Source organism: Xiphophorus couchianus, chromosome 16, assembly GCF_001444195.1.
Source record: "Xiphophorus couchianus chromosome 16, X_couchianus-1.0, whole genome shotgun sequence".
Lineage (NCBI taxonomy): Eukaryota > Metazoa > Chordata > Actinopteri > Cyprinodontiformes > Poeciliidae > Xiphophorus > Xiphophorus couchianus.
In genome coordinates this window covers 6,556,012-6,572,794 of record NC_040243.1, presented here as the reverse complement: position 1 = coordinate 6,572,794, position 16,783 = coordinate 6,556,012, and the positions used below count along the sequence as shown (strand labels likewise).

The following is a 16,783-nucleotide window of genomic DNA, read 5'->3' as shown; positions in this document are numbered from 1 at the left end:
AGTTGGCAAGATTAAAGGGCCTAACAAGCAAACAAACCAAAGGAATTATGAAAAATGTCTTAGAAAGACTGAAATACAAATAAACGGATGAAGGAAAAGGTTACCAAAATAAAACTTTTGTGGCTGTTTTGAAAGCCTAGAGAACTGCTGCTCAAAAAATAAGCAGTCTTACCAATTTAATGACATATATAGAGAAGTTAAAGGCTGCTGCTTTTTCAAGCTGCTTTAAAGTCAATATTCATTCACCGTGACATGAATCTGTGTAACTCAGTCACTAATACAAACGAAGCAACTCTAAATGACATGCTGACATGATTTATGTCCGGAGAGTATCGGAGCCATTTTGATCTGATTAGCAGTGATTTTCTCAGCCGATGATCTGTGTTTCCAGAGATGAGATCTGATAACCAGACACACAAATCTGGGTTTGATTACACTTCCTTTTGTTGACATGCACATTACGACCTCCAGTGATGTCCTCATTTCCTCATATTCATTGTGTCTGCTGCTTCATCGATCAAAGTCTGGGCCTTTGATAAGGACCTTGTAGTCTAGTCGAGCTCCATCAGTAATTAAAAGTGCTGCAAGCGATCAAATCAGGGAGTGTGACAGTTGTCTTGTTTTACAACGCATTGAGATGAAGAAAGCTTTTGCTGCTATGTAATCATTCATCCCAGAAGTTAGATAATAAAAATGTGATTGAATCAACTGTGACATTGCTAAGACCTTCTTGCTTCCACTTATGTTGTTGAACTTTTCACGTTGGATTAGTCCGAGACACACAACGAGTTTTTTTGATTGACTCTAACCAGCTGTTAATTCATTATAAATGAAAATGCACCAAGAGGAACATGGACGAGTGTTTATTAGCAGGCATGTCATTCAGAGTGATTAGTTTTTATGAGCTCAGGGAAAGGTCACATGAACCAGAAAATTGAAAGAAACGTGTTACGTATTTTGCAACCTGTTCATCCCTTCGGGGAAATGTTTTCAGAAAATGTAATTTAGCGGGCATCGCATGAAATGAATGTTGGGAAGACAGGACAACACTAACCAGAAGACCAGACGTCTACCCATCCATCCATTTTCTGTACACCCTTGGTTTGTAGGGGTGCTGGTGCCTCTCTCCAGCTAACGTTCCGGGAGAGAGGCAGGGTACACCCTGGACAGGTCACCAATCTGTCGCAGGGCAACACAGAGACAGACAGGACACACAACCATGCACACACACACTGACACCTAGGGAGAATTTAGAGAGACCAATTAACCTGACAGTCATGTTTTTGGACTGTGGGAGGAAGCCGGAGTACCCGGAGAGAACCCACGCATGCACAGGGAGAACACGCAAACTCCGTGCAGAAAGACCCCGGGCCGGGAATTGAACCCAGGACCTTCTTGCTGCAAGGCAACAGTACTAAGACCAGACGTAATAACAAAATTAATTTTGAATTGAAATAATACACAAAAATGTCTATCTGAGATATTTTTTCCCCTTAATAGTCTTATTTACACAAGATGAACAAAAATCCGACCCAAATTGACCCAATGACAGAGTTGTTAATACAATTGAATAATGATAGCTTCATTTCCAAGTGAAGTTTTTGTGCTCAGAAAACTAGGAATAGCAATGAAGGCAATGTGCCAACGCTTTCACAGAGGGTGCCAACAAATAGATGTGAAATTTCACAGTTCATAACATCAACTTTATCAATGCTTTCTCCTTATGGCAGCCATATTGGATGTTGATGACGTCATTGTTAAGAGAGATACTCTTCTCCATTTATCTTGGAAGTTGGAACTGGACGCGAAATTCTCCATCTCCAACTTAAGTGTGTTTCATTTGCTAATTAAAAGACAAGCTGGATTTAAGTGAGCTCATTCTCCAGGAATACAAACTAACAGGTGTTCCTCAATTTTACCATAAAAAATATATTTTGCTTTGATATGCTCTCAAATGAAAGGTTTTTGTGCTTCATTTAGGAAACAATGCACAGAAATTTGTTTTGTTTTTCTATTGTTTCTGATTATCCTTTAAATATGTTATTAAAGTACTTGGTGGACACCATTGTTCCATCAGGCCATCAGTTTTCAAAACCACACCTTAACACCTTGTAAAAATGCACACAGGGTCAGTACGACCCGCTGTACTGCGCAGAGTAAAAATCTCGTGGGGTCTAAATGACCCCGTCTCTTAATATTGTGGGAGGATTAAACGATTAGTTTGGGCCTCACATAAACTGGGCTTGTTCCTGCTTTTAAGGGGATGCAGATTTAAGGTGCTATGTTTTAATTATTTTTTTTGCTAAAAGGCTTTGCTTTTAGTTAAAAATAACATCGTTTTCTCATTATAAACTTTGTGGATTTCATATGTTGTTGGATATGTACTATGGTTTGACTGTGCCTGGCAGTGATATGACATAAAAATCCTTTGACTGAAATCTATTTTTAGCATACAGTGATTTCTGTTGCAGAGGTAGTAAAGCCACTCTAGGACAGGGGTGTCGCTGTGTTTTACTGTATTTGGTGTGTTCTTTTTTTCAAGGACTTTACTTTATTGTCTATAAATAAACGGCTGCTCTGCATTGCCAGAGGGATCTACTGTCTGTCTACAGAACTTTATCCAGAACGACTTCTGTGACGTCCTCAGGCTCATCTATGGGAAAAAAGAGGGACGAACACAGCTCCAGATAGGAAATACGAGCAGACAACTTGGCATTTTACCTTTAGTTTACTTCTTTCGAAGGCTAAAACACAAAGCTGTTTTACCTCAAGGAGAGCCAAGCCAATGCACATAACAAACAGAACCTTTAAAATACATAGAGTTAACCCTGAATTTAGTTAAAATGAGGAAAAAGTTGCAACTGGACACATTAATTATACATGATAGCTCTCTGCTACAAAACCAATCTGATACATAACATAACAACAAAGTGCAGCTTAAATGTACTTATAAAGCTAAATATTATTGAGGCAAACGTTTGCCCTGCAGTGCATAGACGTAAGCTACCTTTGCAGATACATTTTCTTCAGGTGTCTTCTGCAGTAACTGTTCCACAATCCCTGTTGACCTTTGCAGCTTTCTCTCATTTATTTTCCGCTCAGGAAACCTGCTCCTGAAAGTGTGTATCCAAAATTTTCCACCTTTTCAACTGTCCAATCAGGAATCTTTTGCTTTTATTGTGAGAAGCATCACAAATAATTACATTTTATTTGAAATTCATTTAGCAAACTTATTATCATCAACTGCCATTAGCATGAGAAATAATTAGTCTCTTTTTACAGAGTTAAGTCATCCGTCATGAGTTAATTCAGATCATGGCTTGTAGTTTTTGCATTTGGCTTGAGAAACTGCTTGGGGCTCATAATGTTTTAGATATGTTTTGCATGTTAGCTTTCTTAATTTTTGTCTTCATAAAGTGAATGTTATGTTAAACATTCATGAAAACATCAGTGCGGTTGCAGATTTATAGCTACTCACCCACAAACATTTAAGCTATTAAATGTGCATTGCAGTAAAGTAAATGGCAACATGTTTATGTCTGTGAATTAGCTCAAAAATGGACCAGATTTTTTTGAGGAGTATGACACCTATTGTTTTCTCTTCTCTCAAGACCTTCCATATGATTTTATGTATTTGTTGACTAAAGTAAAGGTCATCTTTGCAGAAAGAACGATGGTGAGCTGTACACTGTAGCAGCTTTGTGTGGGGGTGTGCAGGGGTGTGTGTGTGTGTGTGTATGTGTGTTGCAGCAGTTCCAGCTTATAGTGCAACTCCCTGCCACAAGCAACGCCTCTGGCTGCCAACTCTAGAGACAGAGAAGAGCTGCAAGAAAGTGAAAGAGGGCTCAGTGGGAAGCCTGGAGCTCATGTTTCTTTAATGAAGCATATCATTTGCTTTGTGTTTGCGTGTATGTGTGTGTGAGGACGCGCACGACGGGGGTCGCAGTTGGCTTTAATTAAAGGGAGAATGTGTCGAACAAATGTAAGGGCAATCACTGATTCAAGGGAGCATCCGCACTGGTCTCCCTCTAATCAGCGTTGATCAGGGGCAGAACAGAAGACTGATGAGTCAGTGTCCAGTTTGAAACATCAGTCATCATTACTAACTGAACGCTGAATCAAAGTCAGAACAACGTCCTCTGGTAGTACTTTCTGCAAATCTGTCTCCCCCCTCTGTCAGTCACTCCCAGTCATCACGTGTGTAATAACTTCTGACTTTTCTCTGGTCGTGGAGGAACTCACTCCCCATCTGCATGTGGTGAACTCCATCCAGCATGTTCGCATCTGCAGAAAGAGCAGCTTTTACTCTGCTAAGAAACACTTAGCTCAGCTACTTCATCCATAAAGGGACAGTATTATGTAAAATCAACATTTTTGAACATAGCTGGAGCGTTGCCTTGATTCTCTCATGTATGTTTGAGAAATCCTTTAATTTCTCGTGGAAACCATTCAGCTGTGCAAAATGCCTGGTTGAACCTGGTGCTGCATTCACACTTCTTCCTCTGAGCTACAGTCTCCAAGCTTCCAAGCTTCAGCCTCACAGAGCTCCCTTCCTTGTGAAGGAAGGGAGCTTCTTAAACATAGCATCTTAAATCTCTCACTCTGCTCCTTCAGACTAGCCAGCAGCAATTAGCAAACACCTGGTGCAACTGTGCATCAGCTGAGCTCATTATGTGTGCTCCTTCTCACTGAAACACTGGTAAAATCGTTGTTAAAGGGTTAATAGAGGAGCCATGTTGTGATGACTTTCTGAAGACAGTTTCAAAGTTTTTAAAGAGACAGAGGCCCAATTTCATGGCGTTAGATATCAAAGTCAAATTTCTTTTAAGTCATATAGTACTTTTATGAAAACTGAAGGTAACATAGTTACTTGACTGTGCTATAGAATGGCACTACGTGCCTGGAAAAAATTTAATAATGCTCATTTACAGAAGTTCATTTAATTTAGCAGGCGACAACCAACTTCAGGATTGGTTAGGAACCCATTTTCTTTTGTTTGAGGCTCCAGTCTTCCTAGTAGTTCATTATATGTAGTATGGCTAATTTTTTGAGTCATCTTTGATTAAAAGACTTGGATAAATCATCAAGAAATTTGAATATTTTTAGTCTCTTTTAGGAAAAATTATCAAGAAAGAATGTCTTATGTTGTCTGGGTCTTTTAAATGTATTTTATGAGGATTTTATCTGATATATCCGCTTAAAGAGGTGCATTATTGTGAAATTGAAGGAAAATGAACAAATGTTAAAAAAAATTTTACAAATAAAAATAAGAAATGTGCGAAATGCATTTGAATTTAGCCTTGTGTAGTCTGATGGTCCTAAGCAAAATCCTGTGCAACCAATTGCCCAGATGTGACTCAAACTAGTTAATAGAGTCCAGCTGTGTGTAATTTAATCTCAGCTGTTCTATGATGGCCTCAGATGTATATTGGGGAACATTAGTGAACAAATAGCATCATAAAGACCAACAATAAAGTTGCGGTAAAGTTTGAAGCAGGATAAGGTTATAAAGTGACATGCCTTGGAAATCTCCCAGAGCACTTTTCAATTCAACATCTAAAATGAGGCAACTGCACATTTAATAAGCCTTCCCGCTAAACTAACTCGCTTGGTAAGAAGAAAATTCATTTTAATTATGTGCTGGGGGAAGAATGCATTTAAAAGGTGCCGGATTGTACCTCAAGTTCAAAGACTTAGCCATCTCTGGTCTAGATCAAACCACATACCTATGTTTAAATGGTCCAGTCAAAGCCCAGTCCTAAGTTCTATAAGGATTTGGAGGTAAAACATGAATTTTCTCACAGGCAATCTAATCTGATTAAGCCAATTTGCAGAATTGGTAGAAATGTACTCTGCGAGACTTACAACTGTAATTTAAAACGAAGGTTGTTTACTTCTTGAAGAATGGATTTAATTGTTAGACTGTTAAGGCTTCTTTTTGTGGAAATGAATTAAAATCTGCAGAGCTAACATTTGTAAAGAAATATCATCTTCATTTAGAGTAGCATCATATCCTAGTTACAAGACACTTTTAAAGATTCGGTTTTTGTTACAACATTCAGTTCTCATGCCAGATGTTTGCACAAATACAAATATATGAAAAATTTATTTTGAACATTTTTTGTTCTCACAGAACCAAGTAGTTTCTGAAGAAAAGCCTCCTCAGCTGTAAACGCTGTCAGTAAACAGAAACATCAAAAGATGATTTGGATGTTTTTCTAGCATCCTAAAAGCAGGAATTTCCAGCAGTTCAATCTTCTCTATAACTCTCAGATGCTTTGTTCTGAAGCACTCACAAATCACTGCTTAAATCTGTAGCATGGCTGAAAGAAGAGGTTTCATTATCATTTGTATTTTTGAAGTTGTTTAGATGAAAAGACCTTCAGTTGTGTCACCTAAAGCCACCTAGGATTTTATTCTTCTCCAAATTAATTAAGTGATTTTTTGACCGATTCGCTGTACGTCGGCCTTGAGCTTGTCATCTCGAGTGATTTGGATGTTTGGTTTTATTAAATAAGCCTGTTCAGTGATTGTCTTTGTGTACCCTTAATGACATTTTGTGGTTTTCTTTTGAACAAAATGAAGAAACATGAATGGAAATGGAGGTGGCGTAAAACCAGAATGGGAAGATGACTTTCAGTCCAGCCTCTGTGCTATTTTCACACTACATGCATGAAATCACAAGATACAGTAAATTGCTTTTGCCTCCCTTTGTAACTGCACTGTTATTTGCATATTGCTTGAAGTAAAGGACAGTTTATTGCACTACATTTGCTCCCTGTGTGGGTGACAAAGAAGTGATAATGGTATGTTGTTTGGAATGCTGAGGAAATAATTCTTTACATTTCTATCAGGCAGTATCAGGGACAGGTCATTTCATGTGGGTGTGTGTGTTTTTATGTTGGAAGCCTCTGATTACCTGCTATTCCTAGAAAACACATCCATTTAATTGCCTCTATTTCTTGCCTTTGGATTCCCTAGACAGCTGCTTTTGTTTGCATGTGCTTCTTCTGCTACATAGAATCTGAAGGTGTGAAAACTACATTATGTACAAATGAAAAATATCAACCGAATGAGAGCTTCTGCATTGTGTGTGTGAAGGTTGGTCAGGTATGTGGTAGACATTATATTTAATGCAGTTTGTGTTTATCATTTTTGAGCATAGTAATTTATATTTTATGTGAAGACATCAATATGAGGTCTAAGCTGCAGATTCTAAATGAAGCTAATTTATTATTTCTAATGAATAACATGCAAGCATCTGTGCTTATTTGGTCTTGATTAATAGTAATATTAATCATAATCATAATAAAAATACATTTCAAGACACCCACTGGCATTTTACAAGGAAAAAAACAAGAATACACAACAAATGAAAATGAATTAAACCACACAATGTATTAAGCTTTCACCAGAAAAAAAGAAAGTGCTTCATAATATTTGTTGTAGTTTTAAACTGAACAGCAGAGGACAAACATTAAAAATCATTGTCAGTCATGCATAAAATTATTTGTAATCTTGCTCTGATTTTTACTAAATTCAAATCAAAGCGAATCAAAGAAAATCCTTTGACATGCTAACAGTCTGAAATCAGATTTCTTTTTTTCATTTCTAGTTCAATAAAATGAAAAAGAAAAATTCTGTTTTTGTACAATTTGCTGTAAAAGGCAGTCATTTCTTCAGTTTTATTTTCAGGTGTTTTCTTTTTCTTCCTCCTTGCACAATGTTCCTGAAAAAAACACAAGCATTTGGCTGGTTTTCCACTCATTTTCAGTTCAGAATATGATCCTTTTCAAACACATTTCTGGTTGATACACCATTCACTCCAAACTATTAAGTATTTAGCTATAACAGGCTCTAACACATTATGGATGAATGGGTGTTGTATTTACTCAGGAAAGGCAATTTAACAAATAGCCCACTTTAAATCTGCCATTTTGTTTCCTTTAATCTTCCACAAAATACATGTTCTCCCATTCCAGATATATGAAGCTCTTTGAAAAGAAGAAAAAAAAAATCTCAATAAAGTCTGTAGAACTAGTAGTAAATATTAAGATTTTTAAGCGTGTCTTTGTATTCTCCTACAGAAGCTTGCTTGATTGTCGTCACCAGTGTTGTCTTCATCATTGTTGGGATGAGTTGTAATCCTTTTATCAGCACAGATGAAAGATAAATGGGATGGCAGTGTTCAGTACAGCAGCTGATGCTCTTTCTCTCTCTCTATTTCTGTGGTTCAGTGTTCACCTGAACTGAGCCGCTGAGGCTGTTAGTCCTGAAACTCTCTGGGAGGCAACTCAAAAGGTTGAGGATGTAATAACAACAGCGGGGGACACTGCATGAGTAATGACAGCAGACAGTTATTATACAGGAGCACAAGCAGGGTGCATGTCGGGTGAGCCGGTGTGATGGCTAGCCAAATTTTATAAATGACCACTTTTACATCAGGCCTTCATTATTTCCCTCCCCTCGTTTACTACCGCAGTAAGTGGACATTATGGCCAAGCTGCCAGGAGCTGCCAGGAGAAATGAGTCATTATTAATAGGCTGCTTTACTCTAAGAAGCTTTATCACATCCTCGTATTTTTCTCTATGATTCAGTCAGGTGAGGTGTGGGCCGATTTCTAAAATTACTTAATAAGAAGGAACTACAGTTGTGATGACAGGGACAGAAACTGATGGAAGAGGCAAGGGAAATAGAGTCAAGAGCCCAGTGATTGGGTGGAAGACACTGGTGAGCGATGTCTGCAAAACCGGAGGAAGGAAGAAGGAAGGGAGCGATGGAGAGGTGGACCATGCCAGAGAAAGATTAAATGAGATTGTCTTGGCAGAGGGAGAGAAAGATTGGACTGTTCAGCTTTCTCCCACACTGGCAAAGTTTCATCAGGCTGAGAAGACTTGCTGTGCTCTGAGTCACAGCAGATGGGTAGTTCTGTCAAGTGCTAATAGAGGTGTGCAGCAGCCACTCTTGGTGGTAAAATCAACCAACGAGCTCTTCTGTCAAAATGCAATCTATTGTTTTTGAAGCTGGTGTTAAGACAGAAGCTTGTTCACTCCTAAGAGTTCAACTCCACAGCACCAAAAGACAGTAACTGTGTTTAAAAAAACTCAGTATCATCAACATATCATGAACTGATATGTACAGCATAGTGAATTTTTTTTAACACATCAAATACATTTTTATATTTGATGATCTGAGAATATATTTTATATTCTCAGATATCCATAGTAAATACAACATTGATTATTATATTTAATAGAAGGGAAAAAAATACAAATCAAAGCTTACATGTAGAATCACATCACTCTCATTTAACCTGGTATAGAACAGTATAAAAAATTGCAACAGGTGAGAAATAAAGTCATTGACATCTTTCTGTCTGGAAAGTGCAAAAAAAGGCTATTTCTATGGCTTTGACAGCCATTATCCACAAACGGAAAAACTATGAACTATGAGTCAACCCTCTCCAACCAAAGAAACACAAAGAACACATGACTGAAGAAGTCAGGATCTCACAACAGAACTGAGAACAAAATCCGAGGCAAGCTGACCACACTTGGCACATTTAAAGATAAAGTTCACGATTCTACAAAAAAAGAAAGAGACTGGGCAAAAATGGTTTCCTTTTGGCACAAAAGACAAAAAATCACTCCCAAAAAGAACACAAAGGCCTATCTCAGATTCCAACAAAACACATCTTGACAGCCCTCGAGACATCATACCAACTAAAAGAACATGGTGGTCATCTGGGCCTGCTTTGCTGCTTTAGGACTTGTACAACTTGCTCTAATTGATTGAACCACAAATTCCCCTAAAGGAAGGAACGTTAAGCTCAAGCGCATTTTTATTACATAGCAGGACAATGATCCAAAGAACAAGAGCAAGTCCACTCTGAGTGGATGCAAAGCAAAACATAGGATTTTGAGTGCCCTTGTTAAAGTCCGGACTTAAATCCGATTCAGATGCTGGGGCACGTAATTAGAGTTTTTATGCTTTTAAACCCTCCAATATGGCTGAAGTGAAAATAATAATGCAAAGAGTGAAAAATTCCTCCGCTGCAGTTTAAAAGACTTTATCACAAATATTTGATGGCTGTTCTTTTCCCAGAGCAGTAAACAACCAGTTATTGAGTTTATGGGACAATTACTTTTTCACACAGGGCCAGGCTGCTTTGGATAGGTTTGTTATAATCATCATTTGAAAACTGTATTTTGTATTTATACTGGTTGTATTTGTCTTGTATTAAAATTTATCTGATTATCTGAAGCATTGAAGTGGAACAAGACCACCAGAGAAGAAGTTATCTGTAAGGGAGCAAACAGATACAAAACAAAAAGAAGGGAAACTCTACATTTCTTCCAGTTATTTACGAAAAACAAAAATAATTGTAAGTGAAAGAGGGATATAATGATGAAAGGATTCCATGATTTTAGATGCGAGTAGTTTGAACGTGTTTTTTTTCCCCCGCAGAATTTAATAACTTCATATTTCTGCTTACATTTTGCTTCCAAAGAGCTAGACGATTCTCAATCAACAAAGTGGTCAGTGGTTCTCCAGCCTTTCCAAAGGACTTTTATCAATTTACTTTGAGCTTTTCCTGTTTAATCAGACAAACATTACCCGAAAGCCTTTTCTTTTTAGAAAAACTGCAGGCACAGAACCTGAGATGTGCATCATTCTCCACTCTATCATTCACCGCATGCCGAGATTTCAGCAAATGGTTCTTTAGTTATTGGATGAAATAGTACTTTGTATTTGAACTCTGTGACTTATTATTTTAGCTTTTTGTATATACTGTATATATTTTTATGTCTGAAAAATAAGACATAGAAGTGGCTACTATATAAGTGGCTCAACAATCACAAAACTTTAAAAAATGATTATAGGAAATCAGTAAAAATCTCAAAAATCACCTAAAAATAAATAAAAAATAAAGAAACTTTAAAAATGTCAAACAGTCTTTCACATATCATAATGGAGTGTGGCTTCTTAATCAAAGTTTAAATAAATGGGACATGACTTTTGCTCTTAAATGTATTTCTTTGGGATATTTTTGTTTTTATTTGTAAAAATAATGGCATTTAGTTGCTCCAAAGCAACCAAATACAGTGGAAGAGGCTTGTGGCTCTGTAAGTTATGTGATTAAATAACTTTACTGTTTTCTTTCATCCATAAACTTTTTTTCAATTGGAAGTTAATATCAGTGTCGTATTAAATCTCATTACACACACGTAACACAGCAGATAAAAATACTTTGAATACTGATATAAATTGTGATGCACACTGATAACAAAATCCTGATTATTTGTCGAAATAAAAAAGAAAATAATTAAAACAAAGCCTGCTCATAGTAAAAGATGTTATCACTTCTCTGATTGATGTAGCTGTGTGTAATATGGTAAACAGGCCTTAATTACATTCCCTCCTGCAGTGCCATTATGTGCTATTTATACCGCAGCTGTCTTGAGCATCAGTCTGGCATTCCTCTATGCACAGCAGTGTGAGTTTGTGGCTGCAGGACGGTGCATTATGCATGGACAGCACTAAAAGAGTAGAAGTGGCCTCATTTAGCACAAACATCAGAAGCAGAAAAACACCAGACGCTCTGCCTTCTGTGTAGCGGATCCAAAAGATCATCAAGCATGAGTATCTGTCCTGCTACTGTACGCATGATGCGTCAGAAAATGAGCCCACAACTTTGTGTAAAGACATTTTATTGAGGTAAAGTTGAGGAACATTGACTTTGTGACACTAGACACCAGATGCTTACTTTACATTTAGAAACCTCAGAAGTGCGATGCGACACAAACTTACGCAGAGTAAAATAACAAGAAGGTGCTGATACATATCGGGGTTAGCTTACACTTTTGCACAGCCCTCTGCAAGATTACCGGTACTCTTACCCTTGGGAAAGATGTCTAGAAAGCATTAAAGTTAGTTCAGGACTGAAATGTATTTCAGTCCAGTTTTTTTTGTTTTTTGTTGATTTGCACAGATGTTTTCCTGCTGAAAGACTTTTCATATGTGGTAACATAAGATCCATAAGTGATTTTTTTATTCAAAACATATTGGTCTTTTAAAACGTTTATGCATTGTATGGGACAGAAACATGCCCACAGCATCACAGATCCTCCACTGTACTTAACATTGGACATTAGGTATTTTTATTTTTTTAAATCCAACCTCAGAAGGGCTTAGCTTCAGTATCATTGGACCAAGGCACAGGTCTAGTTAACCTTCTAACTGTGATGATGACATGGGTGTCCTCATGAACCCACTGCGTTACGTGTAAGCATTTTTAGGATGCCAGTTAAGGGGTTAAAGTTCTAGTAATGTGAAGAAACTTTACAGACGGCTGGCATGTAGTGAGCTTCTAATTAATTTGGAGACTCCAGGCCACCAAGATTTTACCCCTTTCCGTTTTTTTACCATCTTGGTTTTTGGGTCCTGGAACAAGCTTGTCTTTCACAGTCCCATGTGTTTGTACCTTTTTTAATTACTGTTCTGACCACAGATATGAGTAAGTATAGGCCAGCTGGTGCTTTCAGGAAGCAATATCTTGGAGATCAACACTTTATTTGAATGGTGCTCGAAGACACGGATTAAAAAAAAGTAAACAAATTACAGATTAAACAATTGTTTTTCTTTTGAAGGGTTAAATTGCATTAACATTCTTTTTACATTAATTGAAATTAATTGGAATATTCCGGGATCTCAGTATTGTAGCATTTGTGGTCATTCTTAACAATGAATTTGACCCTACTGAGTTAATGTTCTTCAGGTAGACGACCAATTTTTCTAGTTTTAAATCCTACTGCATTTTTAAAAAATCATAATTTTAAGGCTTTTTACACATCTTTAATAATCCCTGAAGAGGATGCTGCAGATATTCTGTAAGATAATGCTGCATTTTGACAAAAAGACACAAATAACCTGGAGAATTTCATGGTGAAGTTGCAATATTAGTTTGTCGACATACTGTAGATAATGGTGATAATTAAAAAACAAAAATGCTACTTTTACTTTTTACAGGAGAAGATGCTTATTGATTAGACCTTTTCAAAGTTTTGATGTGTGAAATACAGATGAAAAAGTGATTCTTTTATCTAAATGATAAATATTTTATATAACTTCTAATGTATTTTCTAATTCAAGTCATTTTCTCTGTCTTTCACATGCAAACTGTGTGTCTCCCCTAGCTGGTGGAAGGGGGGTCCTGACTGAAGAAACACATTAGATTGGCTGCAAAATGAACAAATTAACAATAGATGTCTAAACTATCCAAAGTGTTCTGGGATTCAAGCAAAAAAAATGTGCTCACTCTATATCACAGCTGACCAGTCACATCAATAACAAGAAGACAAGAAGGGCCAAACTGGGAGGGAAGGAAGGCGGGCTGACATTTGATCAATGAATGACTCCCATGCACCCCTGGGTACAGTGTTGCCTCGAAGAACGCCGACTCATAGCGGTTCAACGCTCGTGTCATCTCTCTCGCTGTGCCGCCTCCTCCTCTGAACCGTAAGAGAAACTTAGGCTCGTCGTCACAGCCAGAGAGATCCTTAAAACGTTGCTGTTTTTATTTTCAGGAACGGCTGGCTGCAGATCCGTTTTATTTCCTGCTGTTCACAGCAGCGGTAAACTTGTAAGAAAAAAAATAAGAAATCGCCGGGCAGTGCTTGTGAACTTCCACACTTGTTGACACCTTTTTATTCTTTCTCTACGCTCACATAAAGCTTCAAAATACTGACTGTTATTTCTACATCAGGAGTGTCCAAAATTTTTGTAACTTGGAGCAAATTCATCAAGTCAGAAGTACTCGAGGGCAAAGAATATAAAATTCAAAGAACAAAAATTCATTGTAGATCCAAGACTGGGATAATTAGGATTTTGCACAATTTATTTTAGTTGAACATATTTATTCTTTGTTATAAAATAATGATTTGGGTCACATTCTTTCAAACAGATTGCTACACTTAGCCAAGATTAACATATTAAATAAAAGCTGAGTTTGGTAAAGGTCAAGTTTGGTAAAGTCGGCTTCTCAGTAAAAGCCTCTGGATAGACCTGGTTCTACTTATAAAATTTTACTCAGCATTTTCCATTGTATGAAAACCATACCCTGATTTATAAGAGTAAGTTTAATAAATGAATTTGTATCATTCTTGAACTGCAGTTGGGGGCCCCAAAAAATCAGTCCAAGGGTCACAAATGGCCCCCAGCCAAACTTTGGACACCCCTGTTCACACGGTCCAATTCTTTTAACTTCCTTTGACTTTAAATATTTCTATGTACTGGAAAATACAGATCTAAACATCTGTGACAAGGTCGTTGGAGCCTTCAATTTTTCTTAAAAAAATGGATTTATTTTCTGCATTTTTACATTTATCAGTTAAAGCACTGTCTGATGCAGGCTTTAAATTTGCATGACCTCCTTCCATCTCATCCAGAAGTTTCTCTAGTGGCAGTGTAGCTTTCAGTGGATGGCAGTGGTTGTTCCTTGCAAAGAGTCTGTAGTTGCAGTAGCAATACGTGATAACAGCCCAAAGGGAAAAAAAGCCCTGAAATGAGCAGATAGTGATGAGACACACCGAGTGGGTAGAGGCAAGAAAAAGGACACTGACACAAGCATGATGTTCCCATAACAGGATTCAAAGGTTCTCCCACAGTTGGAAAAGTGTTTTTGACGGGCAAAACTGAATGCGATCCAATTATTTAAAGCCACATTTACCTCTGCTTGCCTTTGTCTAAGATGTTGAGTCAATCACCGTCCTTGGGTGCAGGACATCAGTCAATAAATGCTCTGAGAAAACAAATGTTTGTCAGAGACGGTGGCATCGGATCTTGGCAGGAGTGTGTATTTTTCTGTGTGGTTGCAGAGGATTGTATGGTCATTTCTCCAGAGAGCGGGGCAGAGTGTGGTGCTGACAGTTTGAGTCAGAGTGTAAAAGTGAAATAATGTTCAGATCTCCTCTATGGAGTCGGCAGGGACCAGGCCTCTCTTCTTTCCACTGCTCAGCTTCAGAAAAATGTCCCCATCTTCTCTCTTCCCAACACAAATCTAAAACGAATAGAGAAAATGAAAATGAGGAAAATACAAATACACGAGGACTCTCAGTGAATTTTTGGAATCACTTATGAGGATAATGTAGTGTATTTATGGCTGCAACACACGTGACATTATTACTCATTCTCTCCTCAGGTCAAGCACAGAATGTTATATCCTTTATTCTAGTTCGAAGGTAATGTTCTGATCATTCACTGCTCACAGACTGGAAGACCTTGAGCTTCCATTCAGAGTTTCTGTGTCATCTTCGTTTTCTATCAACGAAACCTACAAAGTTAGGTCATTTTAGAAATATATTTTCAGTTTAAACCCATAATTTTTGGGTTTCCGAGTTATTACTATAATCCGTGTTATAGTTGTGATTTAAGGACAACCTTAATAAGTAATTGTTGCTATTTAGTGGTTAATTGGAGGACCCTAAATAATATTTTACAAAATTTTATGAAGTTTTTCAGAATTTTCTCTCTTCTCCATGTGGATAAAGCAGCATCTCTGACCAAAACCTACTAAAAAGAGACAAATGTTAGATCTATGTGAAGCTTTACTACCAACAAAACCAGATATGCTATTTTTGGTCTCATTTTCTGGGCCCAGTGAGACTGCTTTGAAAAATTATTCAGTTTATTTGTCAACATCACCGGTTTGTCTGAAGGCAAGCATTCCTGAGAGATATTTAATCTGCAATTAGATCCAAAATATAAAAAGGGTCTCACTCTTTTGCCTCATTAAAATTTTGGGTCAATTTTGAACGGCTACTCTCCGTTTTTATCCAAAAATGCCTGCTTTAATTTAACTAATTTGAATACCTCTGTTGGTCGGTAAAATTTGATTTGTACCATTCTCAAATTGTAGTGTAAGGCCACACAAAATTATTTTGAAGGCCACAAATGGCCCCCAAGTCGCACTTTGGACCACTCTGTTCTCAGATTACAACAGAGGGAAATAGCGAGGGGGGGGGAACAACAAGTTTTTAACAGTTTTTTTTTTCTTAAATACTCATGACCGAGCTCTAGAATCACCTGTGGTTAATGTTTCTCTCTCTCTCTAAGATTGCACCTAATTAGAGTATTTTTATTTGCCTCATGAAAGATAGGTATGCAACAAACCTCAAGCAGAGAAGAATGTTAGCAATCCATAGCATTATTGGTTTACCTGCGACTCTCTCACTGCCATGTGTCCTTTTTCTCTGTTTCCGGGAACACTCTGAACGACCCGCCAGACCCTCTCCCCTGGTCGGACCCTTTGCACAAAGTTGGCAGGGAAAAAGCCGACTCTGTCACCACTTTTACCCTGGAGAACACAAAAGAACACAACTTCAATGACACCAAAGTATTACATCTGTCTTGAAGGAATGATTAATTAAGAAGAATGTTCATTAATATTCATTAGTATTAGTAATGTGACCCTAACTGCTCAATATGATACACAAATAAAATCCTAAAATCATTTAATTATAAACAACTAAAGTTGTTTTTCTGCGAGTCCTGAATATTTATTTATTTATTTTGGAAAAATAAACTGTATTTCAAGGAAAAAAAAATCTTGCTAGCTGCAATATGAAAATTCACATCCAAATTTCCTGTTCATTGGGGGAAGAAAGAGCTGCTTTCATTACTCTTTTAGTTTTGTAACTACATAGGCAGGTCAAAATGGATTCACAAAAACCAATTGTAGAGATTTTAACCTGAGCTTGACTGGAGTCTGAACGTTTATTACAC

At 37.4% G+C, this 16,783-nt stretch overlaps 1 protein-coding gene across 3 annotated transcripts in view; it reads right to left on the bottom strand.

Moving 5' to 3' along the window:
- Positions 1 to 11,695: 11,695 nt before the first annotated feature.
- The window catches only part of LOC114160411 (SH3 and cysteine-rich domain-containing protein 2), a 29,698-nt gene continuing 24,610 nt past the window's right edge, over positions 11,696 to 16,783 (bottom strand). For 2 of the 3 annotated variants that reach the window (XM_028042999.1, XM_028042998.1), the window contains 2 exons: positions 16,218 to 16,355; positions 11,696 to 15,059 (listed from right to left, as the gene is read on the bottom strand). In XM_028042999.1, the coding sequence (XP_027898800.1) occupies positions 14,961 to 15,059; positions 16,218 to 16,355 (237 nt within the window). In that variant the 3' untranslated portion in view covers positions 11,696 to 14,960. The remainder of the gene's footprint in view (positions 15,060 to 16,217; positions 16,356 to 16,783) is intronic. The other variant, XR_003598756.1, reaches the window with a different exon arrangement.